The 22,584-nt window shown below is 43.8% G+C and overlaps 1 protein-coding gene across 2 annotated transcripts in view; it reads left to right on the forward strand.

Moving 5' to 3' along the window:
• SNX15 (sorting nexin 15) overlaps positions 1-22,584 on the forward strand; it is a 563,181-nt gene that overhangs the window by 508,190 nt on the left and 32,407 nt on the right. For both annotated transcript variants that reach the window (XM_069645084.1, XM_069645085.1), the window contains one exon: positions 14,691-14,981. In XM_069645084.1, the coding sequence (XP_069501185.1) occupies positions 14,691-14,981 (291 nt within the window). The remainder of the gene's footprint in view (positions 1-14,690; positions 14,982-22,584) is intronic.

Genomic DNA, 22,584 nt, shown 5'->3' on the forward strand with positions numbered 1-22,584 from the left:
GGCAGGAGGAAGTGGGAATGCAAGTTGGGTCATCCATCAGCCGTTTTGGTCCCAGCAGAATGACTTCAGTTTTTGTTAGGTTAAGGTAAAGCTTGTTTATTTTCATCCATTGAGTTATTTTGGTGGTGCAGCGGGCAAGGTTTACAAAAGAGACAGATGGGTCATTGACCGGCATATAAATCTGTGTATCGTCCACGTAAGAGTAGTACGAAAGATTGAATTTGGACAAAATCATCATCAATGGTTGGACCTAAATATTGAATAAGATTGTGGACAAGGATTAACCCTGAAGAACTCCACATAGAATAGGGATCGGTTTTTGATATAAAACATCCATACTTCATTCACTGGAAGCGATCCACTAAACAAGAATAAACCCAGGCCAAAGCTTGTTGTGATACTGTGGCTACTGTTTAAAGCCTATAGAGCAGAATGTTAAACTCCACTTTATGAAATGCCACTGAGAAGGCCAGCATAATCTGCAGTGTCAGAACCCCTTTGTTAGCATTCATTAAGATATCGATCCATACAGTAAAAATACGGTGTCTGTCCCATGCAAAAGGGCGTAAACCAGATTGAAAAAATATGTAATATTTGGCGTTCGTCTAGGTGGGCATGTAATTGGGAAATTAATACTGTTTCCAATTTTTAGGTAGTCCCGCTACTATATGATAATTCTGCAAGGCTTGTGGGTCCAAGGAGGATTTATTCAGCAGCGGTGTTATCGTTTCTAGACTGGTAGGAGCAATTCTTTAAGTTAAGGAAAGGTTAACAAACTATATAATTGATTTTTTTTAGATAGATGGGCATGTTCTGAGCTTCAAAAGCAGGGATCATATAAAAAAGAATTCTGTAGGTTTCAGGTTCTGAAAAAGCGTACAAATCATTTCTGAAGAAACCTCTGAAAAATCAAAGGGAGCGCCAGCAGGTACTGGTTCCATGACAGTGGAATTTATGTTTGCGTCTTTTATGCCAATGTCCTCCTGAATAGGTTAAATCTTTTTTTTTTCTTTTAAATAATACAAATCATTTACCAATGTGGCTGAATGGTCAGGATTAGAGGATGCACTTGAGGAGTTGAAAAATGTCTATTGTGCAAAAAAGTTCTCTAGACCTATTAAGGCCCAACGCAATATTATTTTGAATACACTTAGATTTAGCTGAGAAGATTGCTTCCTTGTGACTTCAGGGATATTTTTACCACGTCTTTGTGTGAAGGTTTCTCTGGGTTTCATCCAATTTTTTTCTTTGTAGAGCAACGTAAGTGCTCGAGTGATTTTCTTCTGGCATTAGAGTGGAGGAATCTATGTGATCACTGCACCAACGAAAATGTCGACTCCAATTACGGCACAAGGCAGTGATCAAATATATCACTTTACCCACCACCCCCACCCTGCATACCCCTACCCGACCCCCCTCCCTACCCCACTTCCCTTCACGGAAGCTGACTACAAGCTATCCCTGCAGTGTCGGTTCCTCCCACTTGCGTGGGTCGGAGCTGACGCTGCAGGTGCTTTATTTATTTCTTTACTTTCTTGTCCCCCGCTTACCACAATGGTAAGCGTGGGGAAACCCCAGCAACCCCCACTCTGCTTGGGGCAGTAATGGGAGCCAGTATTTTGTGCGCCCCCCAAAGTCGCATTGACAGCGGGGCGCACAAATGAGGGCGACATTATGGTGTATTTCCGAGTGGAGCGATGTTTTGTGCACTTTAAAACTGGATGAAAAACTCTTCAAAGCAGGAATATTTATTATCAAAAGCTAGTGTTGAATTCAAATAATCCCCGAAAATTGTGTCCAGATCTGTACTATTCCGACTCAAGAAAAAAGTATGAGGTAATTGATGGGGATGTGGTGCATTGACTAATTTCGGAGAGAAACTTCAGATTAAATGGCCAGACCAGGAGACAGGAATAGTATCTCATACAGAAACACCCAGCCATTTTACAAATAGCACCTCAAGGCAGTGCCCCTGTCGATGCAACGGTGTACTGGTCAAGGATGTACGAGTAGTAAGCATTTCCAATAAATAGTTTGACACTAACAGGATTGTTTAAGGATTCAAGACAAATATTAGGATCCTCAGCAGACGAGCATACTTTTATGCTCTAGTAGCAGAAAGTCATTGAATTGCTCCAGAAAAAGATTGGTTGGTCCGGGGGTTAATAAAATAGTACAGTTTTGAGTGATACATTAGGTGATGGACCAATGTTAGCAAGTCCAGCCTGGCACACACTGTCGCAATTTAGTTCCAAATTTGAAATATTCCAACCTTTATATAGGATTGCAATACCACCACTTTACGAGAGGTCTGATTGAGCCATTTAATCATGATATTTTGAGTGACTAATAAGTGAAACTGAGAGGGGGAGTTGTCTGTTATCCATGTTTCTGTATTAAACAAGAGGTCTAGATTTAATTGTTTAATCAAATCGGTCAATGTAGACGCTTTGCCTATGCCTGACGTTACTTTAATCAAGACGGCATGAGCACAACCAAAATTACGAGCGTAATAAATTCAGGTTTTGATTTGAGATGTGGTCTCATTGCATAAATAGGCATGATGGTTACAGGATTAGAGTGTAATGATATACCCAAATTCTATTAACAAAAATAAGGTAAACCTTACTCGGTATACATATGGTAACTTTGAGCTGTGTGGGCAGAGCATCCACAGATTGCAGAACCGGCCTGAATAGGCCTATATAGGCTTTTATTTCTCTCCACCTCTGTCCCTCTGCTCTCTCTTACACTTCCTATTAAGCAACCTCAATTTATGTACCCATCTCTTGCACAATCACTTCCACTTTCTATTTTACTCCCTCCATTGACCAATCTCACCTTCTAATCACCCGCTAATCTCATTCTCCTCCATCTCCCGTACGCTCTACCTCTATTATCACTCGTTATACCACTCTCTCACAACAACCACTCTTCTCTCAACCACTGTCTCTACCCTTACTGCAGCCCTAGAAGTTGGCAGTCCTGAAGGTAGTTTGGATGGTGACTGAAGAGTGAGACTCAAAGTTCAGTACATCAGTTTCCCTTCAAGATGTCCACCACCGCTGACAAATCGGATACCAGAGGCTGTGAACCTGTAACTCAAGGAATAGAACTCTGGCCGGACTAGAGGGTGGAAAATCATGGTGTGGGAGACAGTGGTGCCAATGTTAAAAGCATGTTTGGGATGTTTAGAGACTGCTCCCCCTCCAACTACTTTGCCCCACCTATGGGTGTAGGATTGACTCTGGAGCGTGCCCTGGTTGGCTACATACTCCAGTATGGGACGGGTCTCTGTTCCCCACTGACGCGGTCAAGCCCCTGGCCCTTGGTGGGAAGTAGCTAACACCTTCCTTCATTCCAAAGCGCTTTAGAATTAGGCAAGACTTCTGTTGACTGTTTCTAGGCACTACAAAAGACTAGGGGGGAGGAGGAGCACTGAGAGAAAGCTTTTTTTCATGAAAATATAATCATACACACATTCATGGGTGGGCACTAAGAGAAGGCAATTATTGAAATATAAGGTGCAAATAACTATTAGCTGAATACATTGGTAAATGTTAAATCCTATTTTTTTCTCAAAGCACAGTGGAATCAGGCTCTCTGCCAAAAGGAATTTGGCTTGCTCTAAAAGTACTTGCCATGGTGCTTGCTAGCTCTGTCAGAGCAGCACGCAACTCAGCAGCTGTTTGCTGTCTGTCAAAGGGCCCAGGCAGGCTAAGGCTTATGCACACTATACAGAATTATGGAAAACAAGGTTTTGAGGAGATTGTAAACTCGGATAAAAATATCAGTCGAATGAATGCAATATGGAGAGAACGACGGCGAAAATGTTTTTATATATAAATGTTCATAATGTAGCAAAAGGATGAAAAACATGAGCTACAATGTATTCTTGCATAGGCAAGCAACATATTAAGTGGCATGTCCTGAACAGAAATCTAACCTTGAAGAGAGGAAGGCTGGAGAACCCCTTGTATGGAAGGAGGACCGTTTTGGATGGAGCCATGCCCATATCCAGTGACCAAGCTTAAGAGTATATAAGCTCCTGTCTGGCTCCAGTCTGCAGGAGAATGGGACGGTTGAGGGACTCCGTTCAGGCAGCAGAGTTCTTTGCTCCTATTTTAATTTCTGTATAGAATAAACTTGTTATCCTTGCAAGATAGGTTCTTGACTTTAATTCCCTAGAGGGGTGAACTTTAATCTGGTGCAAGCGTGATTAGGGGTACCGGTATAATTAAGGGGTACCCCTGTAATTAGGGCCTACCTTACAGTGGTGACATTCCCAACGTGATCAGTTTTGCCTGTGTACTTTGCAAAGCGCAAGGCCAGTCACCAGGAGTCACGACATCTGCAGAGACCGCTCACCCAAATCAAAAAAACACGTGTATCCTGAGCGGTTTTGGTAGAAGCCATTTTAAAAGAAATCCTCTCCACTCATGGAAGCAGGGCGTGGCTCCCGAGAGAATGACAGGCCATCTTTGTAACGGAGGAAACTCGAGTGAACAACGTGCATGCGAGTATACTCTTGCAAGTGATAACAACATGGGAACATGTATGTATGAGTATGATAGTATGGTGATGTGGATGATGTACGCGGTCAATGGATTAGATGGAATAGGGCTTTTGGTGATGTATTATAGAATAGGACTTTTGGTGATGTGTTAAGGAATATGTTGGATAGGAGATGGGTTATGTATTGAAAGTGTCGCGTATTTTTGTTTTTCTACTTTTTATAATGAAAAAAGGGAACCTCAGCGTATAAAGACTAAGGAAAGGGAGCCCCAGTAAGGACTGGGAAGTAAGGGATCCTCGGCCATAATAGGTTGAGAAGGTAGTACCACGCATTATTCTTTTATGACGATAAAAGCAATGTGATTCTCAGCTGTTAGGGAGAATTCTCTGTTTAGGCTGAATTTCCTAACCTAGTGAGTCCCCCAGCAGCTTTGCTGGATTTCTGGAGTTTATTTTTTTCTCCTGCCAAGAGTGAGGCTCTTTTTCTCCCACTCTTGGACATGATTTGTGGTGTTCCTTTGACTGTTAATGCGTTATATGGGCTATGGGGTCCTTTACTCCATAGGGTCTCATGTGTTTTTACTATGTGTGTTACACAGCACCCTCCATGCAGTGACACAGGGGTGTCATAGTGACACCCCACCATAGACGCCATACCCTGGGACTGACTACTGTCTCCCAGGGCATGTAAAGTCACCATTGGCTTTACTAGTCCCAGAATATGAACAGGAACCAGTACAAACCATCATATTGTGGACGCACTTGTCGGGGCAATTCTATTGCCCCGGGGTCTGTTAGTCGAGGGGGCACGTCTCCGTCCCCCCTGATCGAGTTTTGGCTGGTGCCAGTGGATACTACTTTTTATATTCGACCGCGAATATCTCTCTATGGAATTTTCCCATTTTTCGAGGCTACCAACTTTAATTATTTAATTCTCATAGCCTCGAACATACCGCCGGTTTATTTATTTAATATTAATTCGCCGGTTGCTATTTTTTGCCAGGACTCGATTCTAAAATAGCGTTTGTGTTCTCTTCTGTGACTCCAACCCAAGTCGAGCCCTTTGTTCCACTTTTTGGCGGGCTTCTCCACAGAAGCCTCCAAAAGTGGTGCCACTCTGTCTGGGTACCACAGGGGTGTGGGAGGGGGTTTAGGCACCCTGGACTGAGTTACCTTGGTAACTCAAGTCGCACTCTTGTGTGATTGCCCCAAGTGGTGAGCCGGCCGGCTCACCACTTAGCATGTTTGATTGACAGCTAGGCTGAGTGAATGGGGGTGTGCTGCATAAAAGCAGGGCTTTGGGGACTGGAACTTCAGAAGTCGCCACAGGACCTGAGAATCCGACGAGGGAGAAGCTGAGCCGACCTGCTACGATGACACAACCGGTGGAGCCCTGCGGAACCGACTCACCACTTCCCGACGACAGAGAAGATCTCCCGGCTGGAGAGTCTTCTTCCCCTGACTGGTGGGCACAACCAGTTTACCTTCTTTTCCTCGCATCCCAGGACGTCTTGTGGTCGAATTGCCCGTGCCAAGCACCCCGGCAACCGGATAGCCACTTACCACTGGACCGCGAATAAAAGGACCGCTCCTTTTTGACCTGAGAACTCTGCGGCTGGTTTCTTCCCTGGCAGTGCAACGGACTCCTGTCTTCCTCCCCGACGAGATCCTCTCTTCCCCCGGACGAAGCACCGACTCTCATCCGCTGCCAGGAACAACTGCCCCCGCTGGAGTATTCTCACCACTTTAAGGTACCGTGTCTGCCAGGCCTCCATTTCTAAAGATTGCTACAAGGTAACAATAATCCCTTAATCTTCTGGACTGGGCTGTCCGCCTTGACCATCTAACTGGTCCCTTTCCTTTGGTCCAACTCTTTCTGAACCTTTTCGAGACTTTTGTGCACTTTTCAACCGTGTGTGACCTTGGACACATTTCGTTCTGATCCTCTGAAAGTGGATCCGGCTTTCTGAACTCTAACTTCACGGTTTGACTCTGCCTTCCTCTCTTGCTGTGTTCTTTTGAAAGCGTTGGGATCTGTTTCAATTTATGCTCTGCCTTTCTCTCCCTTTTAAACCGAATTATTAGAGTGCCATCTACGTTAAGCGCTCACCGCTGTCTGAAAATAAGTGGGGCTTTACTTAAGACTTGTCTAATATTCTTTTAAGGGAGTGTATATCATTTAGTGACCGTGTTTTTGAACTGCTTAATATTAGTGCCTGTGTGTTTTATTAGAAGTGGTTTTAAATAAATAATTATATCTCTTTTACACCAAGCTCTGGTCAGTGTTTGCTTGTTCCACTGTGTTCTTTTGACCTATTGTGAATACTCTGTATATTGCCTAACTCTTCTTGAGGGAAGTCTGACTGCTCAGCCACAGCTATCAAGTGAATCTGTGTGGTACAGACTTCTACCAAGTGGGTTTACTGCCAAACACCTGTAGTCTTAAATCTTTTGCAGTGGTCCCAGAGGGAACTGCACAGGTTTCTGCCTAACATCAGCATATAAAAAATGCCTGGAAGGGATTACAAAGGATATAAGGGAAAAAAGGTAGTGACTCGGTATAAGGAATGGGCCTGGATTTTGGTAAATTATTTTTGTATGTTTTCTCTTGCTCACTTTTGTGGTAAAAATTGAATGTGTGTTTGTGTGTGTGCGAGTAATCTGTATTTTTGTGTGACAAGTAGCAGCGTATGCAGCATAGCAGTAGGGTCCAAGTGAAGCATTAAGGACGCGTGCAACATTATGGAGGACGAAACCCCAATAAAACACATGCATAGGGTTCTGCCTCTGTATTGGGACAGAATAAATAAACCATGGATAGTAGAAACAAAGGAAGGGGGATGTCCTGCTCCTGGTCAGCGCAGGGCTCCCATAACAGAAACGTGCTAGAAAATTCTTTTAGCAGCAAAATATAAAGGAAATACATTCCAAAAAAGAAAAGCGATTTTAGATCTCAGGCAAGGATATGGAAGATCAGGAAGATGAAAAAGAGATCCGATGTAAGGCGATATACCCCGTAGCACCTAAACCTGCAGTATGGTATACACACCCAGTTTATAAGCCTCCAGTGGTAGAGAGAGTGTCAAAAACAGGATTATCAGGATTAGCAACTAGGAGGGGGGGGGCTCAAGAGCTTTTTGCTCCTCCACCTCCATATAAGCCATCCACAAGCGCTGACATGCCGTAGCATCAGTGTACCCAGAGGATCCACAAGTAGACATAGACAATGAGTTAAGAGCATTGCAGGAAAGGTTAGTCTGGTTACAAGAACCTGAAGAAGTATCACCAGAAATAACGGTAGCGGTGCAGAAAATAGGGGATTGGAAGTCAGCAGATTTTCTTTTTAGATTCAACCCTTGAGCAATAAGAAATGTTTGTGTTGAAAAAGATGATGGGCAGAGGGTATTGACGGTCCTGGGACAAGTAGAACAAGCAAGGGAAAATGGAGGGGAAGATCAAGGTGGTAGAAATAATGAAGAAGCAGGGCAAGAAGGAGATCAAGGAGAGGCCGTGGCGAGAAACCCGTCACTGCCACAAAGGGCAGTGAGGAGGGAGAGACCAAGAAATAGACCACATTTAATGGTGGTATTACAAAATCAGAAGCAAAAAGGGGTAGAAAACAAAATAGATATGCAGATGCCTCTTATACATAAAGGAGTAGGGATAACGCAATATGTGCCATAACCTCAAATCATAATTTGATTAAAGCTCTCCCCCAGCTTATAGCAGGAGCTAATAAATGGATTCATGAATATGAAAAACAAACAGCCGGGGTAGCCTTAGCACTAGGAGACCTTAAGAGTTTACTGGTCACCATAGTTGGGGACAGGCTGGGGACATATTGGCAAGGGCTGGGGTAAGTCTTGCAGATAATCAACATGATGGAGCAGCCTTTAATGAGGTAAGGGCATGGGATGCCCTACAAAGGATGTACCCAGATACCCCTGACTTACATTCTTTAATGTAGTGCACAATGGGTGATGATGAGGACCCAGTTAAGTCTATTCCTTAGTTACAAGACAAGTGGAGAGTTGAGACAGGAGGGTAATATGACCATTTGGTACAATTTTTCTATTTTAGCATTAAGAGGGGATTACCAAAAGAGGTCCAGAAGGCAATAGATAAAATTGTGGGAGTTGAAGCCATAGGGTGGGCAGAGATACAAAGAATAATAGTCCACCATTGTGAGAGAATCAAGGAGCAGGACAGGGAGACAGCCCAGAAGCGGCAAACGGACGAGGCAAAACTAGTGGAAAAGAAACTAAATAAGGTTGTCGTCCAAGCACCAGTGACCGCACCGGCTCAGGGGGGGAAGGACAGGAGACACTCAACAAATTGTGAATGCCACAATTGCAGCACTATGGGGCGAAGGAGGACAGGGACAATGGGGTCGGGGGGACAGTACCCCAACCCACAGTGGCAGTATGAAGGAGCACCAAGGGGAAGAGGAAGATTTCAAGGAGCAAGAACAGGGGGCTTTGGAGGGGATAGGGTCCCGGGGAGGAGGATTGGGAACATCACAGTGTTGGTATTATGGGAGATGGGGGGGCATTTCGTAAGAGAATGCAGGAACAGGCCTGGGATGGGATTTAATTATGGGCCATCACCTTCAGGGCAGGGATTCCAAGGGCCTCAAAGAATGGGATAACAGCAATTTGGGCGAGGGGGTCAAAATTGGTTCCCTTATGGGGCTGACGGGCAAGGGCAACATGGGCAACAACTACAGCAGGGTGAGGGAACACAGTATAACGGGATGGCAGGGGGAACAGGCGCCCCATTCCAAGGAGTTACAATGACGAAGGGCAGCCCTTTTTCATTCTCCGGGACAAATCTATATTCTGATTAGGACAGCCCACAGCGAGCACTCGCGTGGCCATCCAATCCTATTGATAACCGCACACCCTGAGAAGGAGCCCTTGGTGGAGGCGGAAATAGAAAACAAGCAATTTATATTTATGGTAGATTCAGGTGCAACTAAATCATGCGTTATGGAGGAGAAATTTTCATTATCAGGTAAAACTGTTGACACACAGGGATTCTCTGGGGCTATTTCTACGGTTCCATACACTGAGGAGCTGGATATAAAAGTGGGAGGGAAGGTAGTACGAGTCCCCTTGTTATATTCAGAGAGTTCCCCTGGTAACTTGTTGGGTAGGGATCTGCTCAGTAAACTAAATATAACTATATCATTCACAGTTCAAGGGGTAGTGTGTTCCACTCCAGGGATGTGTGCAGCTCAAGCAATGGTACTAATCAATGCAATGGTGAGGGAGTCAGTAGTCCGTAGGGTTCCTGTTGTCCTAGATATATTTTTCTAGGTATCAAGGCATTAGTAAAAGCAGTGCCTCAAATTGCGATTAAGTGTTGGCGAGTGCCCACAGATTTTATTTTCCCACCCATGGTGCCACCCGAGATGGGGGCAGAGAGAATATTGTCATTAGATTTACAAGGACTAGTATCAGACAAAAGAGTAGTCCAGATTGGAACAGACCAGGTTAGATGCAAGTGGCTACAGCATGTGTAGACCCTACAGTACAATTAAAAGAAATGACTGATGAGGTGTTATTTGAGGACAGTAAGCAAAATCGGGAGATTATTTTGTAAATCTGCATCCCCTGTGATATCATGGTGCAGTATAGGAAGGTACAGTGCCCAGTGATAGCAGTGGTGACCCAGTCTTTATTTTTTGAGGAGGACATGCAATATGTGCCAGCACATTTATGGACTGTTAATCCACATGATGTTGGGTTACTGAGAGATGTGACCCCAGTACAGATTACATTGAAGTCAGGGGCTTAGCACAATCATCCAGTATGTGGGTGATCTGCTGGTATGTAGTGAAAATGAACAACCGTGCAGGAGGGATTCTGTTGCATTATTGCAATTGCTGGCTCGCAAAGGGTACAAGGCAGATAAAAAGAAGCTACAATACTGCCAACAGGAGGTACTATACTTGGGACAACTATTACCAGATAGGGCAGCAGCAGTACGCGCCACCCCTAGGCCCAGTAATCTCAAGGAAATGCAGCAATTTTTGGGCTAATGTCATTATTGTAGGGCATGGATCCTAGACTACGCAGTCTACACAAGGCCGCTGTTACAAAGTCTCAGAGAAGGACAGAGGACTTAAAAGTAAATTGGAATGGACTGACGAAATGACTAGACAATTTGAGGACTTAAAATAAGCTATTTGCATGCCCCCTGTTTTAGCAACTCTGGATTATAGACAGGAGTTTTATTTATTTTCCCACTATGATGAACGGCTCATGCATTGATGGAAGGAGACATACTATATGTTGACGGGTTATGAATAATTCACCATGAGACTGGACGGAGGCACACGGGGGGAGGCGGTAATGGCGCGCGGTAAAGGGGAGGAGAAATAGTGACCACCCTTGTAGAAAGCGAGACCACAGTTCCATACACAGCATTGCCCATATTACAACTGGACCATTATTACCTGGGGAACTGATCAACCCCGGTTTCAAGGTCCTTATGGGGTAGTGTTCTGTACTCCTCTTGCCGTCCGTGTGAAGGAATTAAGATATTGGGTGCATCTCTTGGATGTCCGAAGAGCACCTAAGACAGGGCAGAGCTCAACAGACAGAGTGGGACAGAAGTAAATAAAGGATCCATGCCAGGGTGGTGTGCAGTGGCACACGTCTGATTTGTCTTTTTTGTTTTGTTTTTTAATTTTTATTATTCTTTTATTTTTTAATCTTTTTTCAGTTATTTTGATTTTTTTCAATTTATGAAGGTCCAGAACCCGGTTGGGCCTGGTGGGAAATGTTTCTCCCTCTCCTTCTCTTTCCCCCCTTTGTCTCCCTTTCTCTTTCTTTCTCTCTCTCTCTCTCTCCCTCCCTCTCTCACTTTCTTGCTCTCTCTCTTTCTCTTTTTCTTTCTCTTTCTTTCTCTCTTTCTCTGAGCTTTTTTCTCCTCTTGAGGAATAAGTAAGGATGTCTGACCAACGTGTTCAAACCTCTCTGTTATGTAGGGATAATGATAAATGTAATTTTTTCCAGGAATTATATATTATGCTTTTTAAGTATTATATTGTTTTGTATGACACTGGTCATGGTGGTTGGAGTGGATGAAGGTATGTCCGTTATATGGGGTGGCCATATAAAGGGGAAGGGGGATGGACAGTTGGAAAATAATGCTAGTATGAATGTGTCTATGAAACAAAATCCCAATCACAAAATGTCTCACTTTTTGCCGGCCACCCCTACAAGTTTTCTTAGACGAATGAAACAGGAAGTATGAATGATGTATGATTTATATAAGGGTTTGGGCTTTGATGCCACTTCTGACTTCCAGCATTTACAAACACTGAATTAGCTGGTACTCCGATATGCGCACTGCAGGAAGGAATATTATCAATGAAAGCTTTTACGTGTGTGCACTTATCCCGCTCGTATCAGGGGCTCCTAAGGTTTTAGTTCCACATCCAGTCCCATTTACAGAGGCACAATGCCTGGTACATCTTTTGCACTATGAAGGATAAAGCACACATTCCAGGCACACAGCGTGCAGTTGAGGAGCATTGATCTAGCCCCAGCGTTATGCAATGGCAACACGAAATACCGCCAGTGTCTAGGTTACTCAAATGGCAACGACATATGGCAGGGCGCCACAGTGACGTGCCCAGCAGATTGACTGATCGAGTACAGCAGAGAAGCAATAGCCCAAGTAGAGACTATGGGTAAGCAACTTTGGTCCTAATACATTACAAGGCTGACATGGATTGCAACAATTAAGAAGCCAGTGCGAATACATAGAATACAAACTTTGTTTTAGCAATGAAGGAACAGTTCCTCTTGGCGCAAACACACAGTGCAACCACACTCTTGTGATGCCTGATATGACAAAGGGTACGGCATTGGTGATGGATTTCACATGCTGCCAGAAAAGGGACGATTTCAACAGCGGGGAAGAAAGAAGAGATCAAACTATGTCTCAAAGGACTCTTTATGCACTGCTCAGAGGAATACCTGATGAGTATCAACGTTTTAGCTCAGCAGAGACTTTCTTTTAATCTTTTTTGGCTCCTGAGGTACAAGCAGCTGCTAACGCCAAGTGAGTGCAAAAAGTTGGGAAACAGCTGCTGCACTTTTATACCCCCGCAGGATGCTGAGAATGGGTCCCAAGTCATCGAGGCAGTGCACAATGTAGTTGTTCAAATGAAGAAAGAAGGTGGAGTTCAGAACACGGATTGGCTATCGCTTGCCTTTGATTGGGTCCCATCATGGCTGGGGCAGCAGTAAAAATACGAGTTCCTGTTATCGTTTTCTTCTTGGTCCTTTTCTGCACGTGCCAATTGGATCTCTGAGGTTGTGTTAATATAGTCCCTAATAGTGCAAAGATGATGGTATCAATTGGGGGATCTAAAACACCTTGCCATACAATAAACAGCGAAACTCAAACTAATATTTCTGGGGTTGTAGATATGTTGGGTGGGGATGAGTTTGTTATTGTAGAAGTAACGATAGGGGGGAATGTTGGGAAGAAGCTAGCGTCTTCCTTCATTCCCAAGCGCTTTAGAATTAGGCAAGACTTCTGTTGACCATTTCTAGGCACTACAAAAGACCAGAGGGGAGGAGGAGCACTTAGAGAAAGCTTTTTTTTTTCGTGCATATATAATCACACAGAGACATGGGTGGCCCCTAAGAGAAGGCAATTATCATTTAAATATAAGGTGCAAATAACTATTAGCTGAATAAATTGGTAAAGGTTAAATCCTATTTTTTCTCAAAGCACGGTAGAAGCAGGCTTTCTGCCAAAAGGAATGTGACCTGCGCTAAAAATTAGACTACATGCATTGCCGTGGTGTACGCTAGCTGTGGCAGAGCAGCATGTAACTCAGCAGCTGTTTGCTGTCTGTCAAAGGGCCCAGACAGGCTAAGGCTCAGGCTCATGCACACAATGCAGAATTTCGGAAAAAAAGGTTTTGAGATTATAAGATCGGATAAAAATATCAGTCGAATGAATGGAGTATGGAGAGAATGACAGGGACATGTTTTGCTACATTATGAACATTTATATATAAAAAGGATGAAAAACATGAGCTACAATGTATTCTTGCATAGGTTAGCAATATGTTAATCCGACCATGAAGAGAGGAAGACTGGAACACCCCTTGTATGGAAGGACAGTTTTGTATGGAGCCATACCCATATCCAGTGACCAAGCTAAGAGTATATAAGCTCCTGTCTGGCTCCAGTCTGCAGGAGAATGGGACGGTTGAGGAACACCATTCAGGCAGCAGTTTCCATGCTCGTATCCTCATTTCTGTATAGAATAAACTTGTTATCCTTGCAAGATAGACTCTTGGCCTTAATTCCCTAGATGGGTGAACTTTAATCTGGTGCGAGCGTGATTATGGGTACCCGTATAATTAAGGGGTACCCCTGTAATTGGGGCCTACCTTACACCCTGCCCCAGAATCAGGGAGACATGAGGGAGAGGGAGAGAGTGCTAGGTAGACATGAAGGAGAGCCAGGCAGCACAAGTGAGCCAGGGAGATGAAAGAAAGCATGAGCACACCAAGGAGAGGAGAGAGCAAGCCTGGGAGACTTGAGCGCGAGCCCCTGAGACATGAGAGTGAGTCCCGAGACCGGGAGACATGTGCAGTGAAAAGAAACTGCTTCATGGTAAAGCCTATACATCCCATCAGAACAACATGATATTTAACTTAGAGAAATTAACCCCAGAGGAAAAAGGAAATCAATATTTCACTCACTATTGCAGGACAAGAGAAAAATAATGCCCTAATGAAACATTAGCACAGACCAAGAAATTTATCTCCTAACACAGAAAGAGAGAGAAAAGGGGTACTCCCCATTGAGACATTAAACCAAAGGAAGGCTAGTACGGTGCCATCACATGCTTATTTTGAATGCTTTGTAGACTTTTTATTTAACCCTTTTGTGAGAGCATACATGTGTCTGAGAGAGAGAAATTCAATGATATTTGTAACCATTGCAGGTGAGGCCGTCTCTAATGGTTACTATTTATTGATAGTGCACTATTAATCTCACAACTCTTATGTGTAATATGGTTGTGGCTTTGCATGTGGGAGGCTTATGGAACACAGATGGCTAGCGGGAAATACTGTTGAAGGCAGTACTTGGAAGTGGGTCTCCTCTTACAAATCATAATGTTCATTTCTGTTGTAGAAAGTGTTGTGTTGGGTTCGTTCCATGAAGAGGATCTCGCTTCCTTGGTTGTGAATCCTGAACCACCAGACGGCTCCCAGTTCGAAAAGACTGGCCAGAAATCCCTTTGGGATCAGCAGCTCAACTCCGCTTCAGATCCTCCCGAACCAGGACTCCAGGGGAAGGGTGAATACCTAATTCAAGCCACACAGCAGATCAAGCTGGCTCTGGAGAAGGAGGGTGTGGAGGACTTTGCTGGAGCCATTCAGAGCTACAGGGATGGAGTAGACCTTCTTCTTAAAGGGGTACAAGGTAAAATGAGGCCAGATTTGACCCACCAATGTGTTTAGTCGATTAGAGGATCAAAACTCGAGTAAATGTGATTTGATGTTAACTAAACAAGGAAAACATGTTTTTGACAAAAATCTCATAATTCTGTTTATGCCTATATTGAATTATATCGCTAATCTCCTTCATGTTCATAATTTGCACTTTGATAGGGTGACCAGATTTCCAAAACAAAAAACCGGGACGACCAACAACATAAAAGAGGGACTACCCCATTGCAGCCCACCAATTACCGCCCCTCCCCCAACACGCCCCATCCCACAACCCCAACCATATTTCCAGCACTTCTCCTTTCTATGAACTGTATATGATGTCATTTGTGCAGTTTTGTCTAAGAATCTTGGCATGTTAATTCAAAACGAGCGTGAGCTCTAATTGATATCACATGGCTTGCTGTACAACAATTTCCAAGTCAGTCTCTGTGGCACAGTCAGTAGGTGTTGTGACTTATACCTGATAGGTTGGGGGTTCGTGTCAAACCTCCATCCTCAAAATTCTTTAAGTGTTGTGAAAAATAATCACCGTAGCCACCCAACCATGCAATCCCCGGACGGGGTTTCTAAAATGAAAAAACTCCCGGGCCGGGACGGAGGGTGATTTCCCCGGACTGTCCCGGGAAAACCCGGACGTCTGGTCACCCTACACTGTGATGATCCAGTTCTCTGACTGGATCCCCTCTTTTGAGCGTGCAAAAATATCTGTTTATGGGTAATAGTTTAATCCCCCATCAACAGCATTACTGGGTGTACCTTATGTTTGACTGGGTATGCAGCTCTCATTAAATCAAGGTTGACAAAATGTGAGGTCCAACTCTCATTAGCTGTGGTCGTTTGATGTCTAAAATTGAATGTGGTGCATAGGGGATTGACGAATGTGGGCAAGATTACATCTCTATTTGTATGACATTGACGGATACAGTAAATATTTGGCAGTTCTATGGACGGGTCAGTCAGACTACCAGCCCCTTTCTATGTAGGTGAGTGGTGTGCTTAGTGCATCGGCAGGTGTATCAAGCTACTATGTTATGATTTCAGGATTGTAGCCCATCTCCTGTTATTTATTTTGTTTGCAGTTTGCCTAATGCCATCTTCTTTTCACAGTAGGTCTGGGGCAGAAGTTGGTAAGAAGTGTTTCCCTCCTGGCCTGGGGGTAAAGGGTCCGCCAGCAGACCAAGGCAAAATTAATCTTGGGCTATCTGTGGTATTTACATATTGATTTGTTTGTGTGAACTTTCTGACCACTTTTAAAAAGTCAGCTTGAACATTTTTCCATACTGAAAAAGAATGCACTGGTGATGTTAAGTGTGTGTGTCTCTCTCTTAGTCCCTTTAATGTTTTCTTCTACTAATGCCCTATTCATAAGTACTTTGCTTTCTGTGGATATTTCTTAACACTTGTCTTTATAATGAAGAGTATTATTTACAGAAAATATACGTACTATTTTGTGCATATGTCTAAATAGCTGTATGTTATTAGCACTACGGCCCCTCCCAAGAATTAAGCCGGTCTGCTCAGCCACACTACTATTGTGAGAGTCTGGTCTACCATGGTGGAAAGAAACTGCCTAACACGGTTTTGTAAGCCCTCGCCAGAGGACACTTAAAAATCTCAACATCTGCATTATAATCCTAGTTTAGTTGATAGGGGCCTTGAGACATGACGCCATCTGACACTGCCTTTGTGATCCTAGGTATATCTCTGATCTCTGCTGAAGTTAGGACCTAAACTGGGTCAGACTGACAGCAATATAGAGCTTAAAAAGGTAATTTGGGACGATTGTTTTGCATATACCAGATTAAGGTCACTACTGGCCGAGCAGTAAAGCAGAGGTCGGAGGATAGGGGGTTAACAACACAAATTATACCTGTGGAATGCCCTGAGCTAAGATCATTGTGGAGATTGTGGCTGGAGCGGGTTTGGACATGCTGTGTAAAGAACGTAGGAAGATAAGAAAGGCATACAACCATTATAGCTTAATGGCAATGGGAACGCAACATAAATTGTCAAATGATGAACAAAAGCCAAGGTGCAATGGAGGGGGATAAGCAGCTAGTCAAAAGACAGCAGAATAGATAAAAGGAGGGAATCGTACTAGTATGGAAGAAATGAGTTTGCAAGTTTCACGGTCTGGACAAACTAACCGAGTAAATCATTTTTTATTTGCAGGTGACCCGCTTTTCCGTGCGGAAAGAGCTACGATTTTCTTTGTTTGTGCTAGACACTATAAACCATTTATTTGTTTGCACCCTTAGCGAAAGATAGGTAGTACACTGAAACACATTTTACAAGAGTGAATGAATTAAAACAAAATCTAACAAAGCAGGGAAAAGCTAGTCTGGAATCTATGCAAAGGCTTGGAGGAAAAGCTGTGCCGGAGGAGTATGTGACTTAACAAGGGGGTTCCTGGGAGTCCCTCTGCCAGACATTAGTCCTGGTTACGAGAGACTTACCCAGAGTCTTTAGCTGACTATCTTTCACAGAGAAGAAATATCCCAAACATATCAGTCTTTGTCCTGCCCTTGGGCAGTTCAGCACCGAAATGTTAGGCAATTCTCCTCTGAACAAGAGTACCAACAACAATTCCAGACACAATTATGTGACTGACATTAGGGAAACTAAATCAGAGGCTTCATGTTTGAACAAAAATGCAGTTCAACTGCTCTCTTAATAAAGAGTGGTACAAGCAAACCAACAGCCACAATATGATTGGAAATGCAAATTCTGTCCCAGAACAGCAAAGTTTGATGAAGCAAGGCAGTTAGTAGAACACCAAGCTCCATAGTTTGAGGCTTTAAAAAAGCAGACTCGCATATGATGGCAAATTGCAGTTGACACAGTTGCAAGCACTTGGAACTCCATCTTCCACCCATGGTTTTCATTCTGGAAGGCTTTTGAATGAATTCCTTGGGCAGGGATGTTGACAAACGGCAGAAATCTTGTACGGTGCAGGAGTACAACAGGTTGAATCCAGAACTGAGCACAGCCCTTGAAGTACCGTTTTCATGCGTTTAGAGGTGGAAATGCTACATGTTCCACATTGCACCATTCCGGCTCTGTAAAATCCAGAACTGGATTCCAGAATGTATCTTTGAAGTTTGTTCTTCAATACCAGACTCATTGCATCTGGGTGTGCTCATACATTGGTCTTAGGAACCTAAGCCTATTTTGTGACTGCATATTCTTGAACAATGCATCACTTCATAATACATGCAGGCAGAAGACTTGGATAATTCAGAACACTGGACTCTGCTTGTTACTGCGTCTGTTAAGTGAGCAGTTCATACTGTGGAGTCCCTAGGGAGTGCCAACAGCTGTACACATTGTGCATTACAGTAATCTAGAACCTTCCATGGCGGTGTATTTCTTCTTCCCTCATGGTCTCTGGAGTATGCTCTCTGTTGATCACAGGCTTGGTTTGTGCTGCACTGACTTTACAAGCCATTGTAGACGGGCACCATTATTGACCCATTTCCGCTCTTTTGTAAAGATTGTTTTTTACTGCACCCTGATTGGTCGCCTAAGGTAGGACTGGGGCCTGACACTTGTAGTGTGTTCTACAATTTATTAAGCCTTTATAACATAGATAATTAAAGGAATGTGGATATTAAAGACTTTTGAATGTGGAGACTTTGTTTCAATACACCTCAAGCACTAAATGCATTTTGTACTTTGGGTAGGTGCTAGGCTGTATGTGCTTCTTAATTAAGCTAGCTGGTTATGGGATTGCTACAGCGATGGGTGCTTAAATGTTCCTGGAAAAATAGTTGCTGTACTTTTTAGCAGAATACAGGAACTATTCTATAATTTACAAATTCGGAACTCCATTTGTCACTTGAGCTAGTTCAATATATATATTATGCAATTGGGAGACGCAAGACGATTAATTAGCTCTTGAGAAAAATCTGTTAAAAATTATTCCTATTGGAAATTAAAGCTGGGGTGTTAACTTGAAAGAAAAAGCAGGAGTTCCTTCACTTTCTTTTGTTTTTTATGATAGACTCGCATTTGTGGTGCCTTCATTGTAGAGAGAAACTGCTTGCTGCATCAGAATTAGTTCTAATGCAGTGTGGATCTTTGCATATATTATTGGGACCGCCTTATTGATATTCAAACTATCCCATTTGCTCTTATAATTTGAAACTCTATATTTAAGGCAATAGATCTTCCCTTTACAAAACCTATATAACTTATGAAATTGTGGTCACTTTCAGGTCTTGGTGTTACTGTAAAATCCTTTAAAAAAATGTTTAAACTATTTTATTGATTTTATTAAAACAAACACAAATAAAACTTGCAGTGCAATCTTATAACATTTAAAATATACGTCACATCCTCCGTGTCCACTGCTTCTCCCCTCCCCGCTCCCGAGCCTACTCTCCTTCATGTCCTAGTTCTTATCTTGCATTAGGGATTCCTCTTCCATGATTTCTGTTGGGTCCTGCTTGCTTGCCCAGTCTTGTGCAGGCCCAATAGCTCAGTAATGAGTTGTTTCCAGGCTTTCAAGGTTTCCGCCTCCTCCCCCCCCCCTAAAATTACTTGATTCCTGCCAAACTGCAGTTTCGGCCTCAGCCCATTTCTGTAGGTCATTCCACCATACTTCTATTCTCGGTCTATGGCATGTCTTCCACCCCATAGCGATTCTCCTTTTTGCAAGTACGTACGCCAGGTCTTTTAGTTTACTTACATGCTTGAGTTTACGTGGTCTGGGAAACTCTCCCATCAGGCAAGCCCACACCGTATCCACCACCATCTTAATCCCTTTTTCTTCCAGCCTTTGTGCTACTTCTCCCCAAAATCTCTCAATTACTGGGGATGACCAGAACATGTGCACCATTCCGGCATTTTCCTCGTCACATTTGGGGCATGATTGTCGTCCTGTATTCTTGAATTTGGCTTTCCTCTTGGGTATCATATACGCCCTGTGGGTTATATATAGTTGCACCTGTTGCAGTCTTGCATTTCTTAAGACTTTTTTTATGGTACCCTTGGGAACGTTCCCACATCTCATCACTCATCGGGGCTCCCACTTCCTCTTCCCAGTCTTGCCTCTGCTGTGCCACTTCTTTCCCCACTTTGGACATCATGAGCTCATATATTCTAGAAATCTTGTGTCCCCCTTCTGCTATATCATATATTGTATCTATGATGGCATCTGCTTTATCTTCTAGTGCTACTTCAGACCACATTTCCTTAATTCGTCGCACCACCCTCTGGTATGTTATATACTGTCCCGTATGTAACCCTTTTTCCTCCCCCAGCCCCTCAAAGTCCCTTATACTCTCCTCCTGCCATATGTCGCCCATTGTTGCTATCCCCACGGGCTTCCCAGTACCTCCTAATCATCATTCTTAATTGCTTTTCTTTTCCCGCCAGTGCACTTAATGGCACTTGCGGGGAACACAGGGATGGGTTTCCCATTAACTGACAGGCCCTGCGCCATATCCCATCCAAGTATCATCATCTTTGGGCGTCCCTCCATATCCAGCCTGCGTAACCACATAATTTCTTTTAGGGAGAATGGGGCGCATTCCGTTCGGAACAGCCTGGACTCCGAGGTTGGTTCTTCAGAGAGCCATTTGGCTACATATTGCAGCTGGCTTGCTATGTAATAGATTTCATAGTTTGGCAATTGTATACCCCCTTTCTCGTGTGGGTTTTGTAGCTTACAAAGGGCCACTCTGTTTCTCGTCCCATGCCAGAGGAATTCCCTGCATATGCTATGTAGTCGCACAAAGAACCGCCTTGGTATCAAGAGGGTGGTATATTGCAAAAGTAATGCAGTAGTCTTGGCAGGACCACCATTTTCAACATTGCCCCTCGTCCCATCATCACCCAAAACTTCATGCTATTTTCAATATTCTTAATCGCTTTCTCCGTGTTATGTTGGTGCTCTGCTTCCACCGTGTGATATATATCTATCCCAAGGTATCGAAACGTACTGAACTCCCATGGTATCTGTAAAACAGGTAGCTGTTCTAACGGGATCCCTTTATATCTGCCCAGTGGAAATATACAGGATTTTTTGGGGTTCACAGATATGCCAGACAACCTTGCAAACTGCTCCATCACTTCCAGCACAGATTTTCTTCCGGGTAACGTAAATACAATAACATATCGTCAGCATACAAGGAAATTAAATGCGGTTCCCCTTTTATGGTGATGCCTATTGTATCATATTGTTGTTTTAGGTATATCGCCTGGGGCTCCAGGGCTAAGATATACAGCATGGGGGACCACGGGCATCCCTGCCTAGTACCCCTGCTGAGTTGCCATCTCTCTGATATTACTGCTCCTGTTTTTACCCTGGCCAGCGGAGCACTATATAATAATTTAGCCCATTTGAGATACCCCGGTCCTATTCCATAATTGGTCAGGGCCGCCATCAGCCATGGCCATTTGACCGAGTTAAAGGCCTTTATTACGTCCAGCGATACTATTACTAGTTCGCCCGCATCCCCGTTTGCGTGTTCAATGACTCGGTGGAGTCGCCTGAGATTGTTGGATATGTTCCTGTTAGGGACATAGCCGGTCTGGTCGGGGTGTATTAATTTATCAATGACCCTCTTCATTCTGTTTGCCAAGAACGCTGTTAATATTTTACTGTCCTGGTTAAACATTGATAGGAGTCTATATGCGCTGCAATCATGGCCAGGCTTATTTGGTTTGGGGAGTGGTATAATAATCGCCTCTCTCAGGGACTCTGGTAGTCTTCCCACTTCATATGCCTCATTTAGCATCTCTAAGAGCTGGGGAAGTACTTAATTTTTGTACACTTTATAAAATTCATTAGGGAGTCCGTCGGCCCCCGGGGTCTTGCTGGTGGGTAGCTGCCTCACCACCTCTTCCAATTCCTCTAGAGTGATTGGTGCATCCAGCTCCTCTCGCTCTTCTGCACTGATCTGCGGCAATCCAATATCCTCCAATGTTTCTCTTATTTCCCTGCTATCACTTTCCTCTACATCTCCATACAGTAGCCGGTAATAATCTGCGAATTCCTGGTTAACTCCTTCTTGGGTGTCCACTATATGCCCATCATCCTTCACTATCGTTCTAATTGTGGGTCTAGGGGTCTCGCTTTTATATAGTCACGCCAGGGCTCTCCCTGGTTTGTCCCCTCCTGCATGCTGCCTCTCTATATACTTTTTATAGTTGAGATTGCACAATCTCTCCCAGTGACCCTCACATTTCTGTTGCAGCTTGAGTATCGTTTCATTATCTTCCTTGGTATTGCCTCCCCTTCTCAACGCTATTTCCAGCTCTGTTTCAGCGTCTTATAGTTAGACTAAAATCCCACCTTGTAGTCCCTTGGACTTTGCTATAGCTATCCCCCTCACCACCACTTTAAAGGCTTCCCAGAGCATACCCGCTGTCTCAACACTGCCAGTGTTAATCTCAAAATAGTTATTTCCTCCCTCATGTCCTCCCTAAAAATAGTATCTTTCAACGCCTCAGCTCTGAGGCGCCATCTCGGTATCTTTGCTCTCGGGGGTCGGTATTGCCATGTTAATATCAACGGCGAGTGGTCTGAAAGGACCCTCGCTTTATATTCTACCTGCATTATTTCTGTC

Source organism: Ambystoma mexicanum, chromosome 2p (genome assembly GCF_040938575.1).
Source record: "Ambystoma mexicanum isolate Mex_15411 chromosome 2p, UKY_AmexF1_1, whole genome shotgun sequence".
Classification (NCBI taxonomy): domain Eukaryota; kingdom Metazoa; phylum Chordata; class Amphibia; order Caudata; family Ambystomatidae; genus Ambystoma; species Ambystoma mexicanum.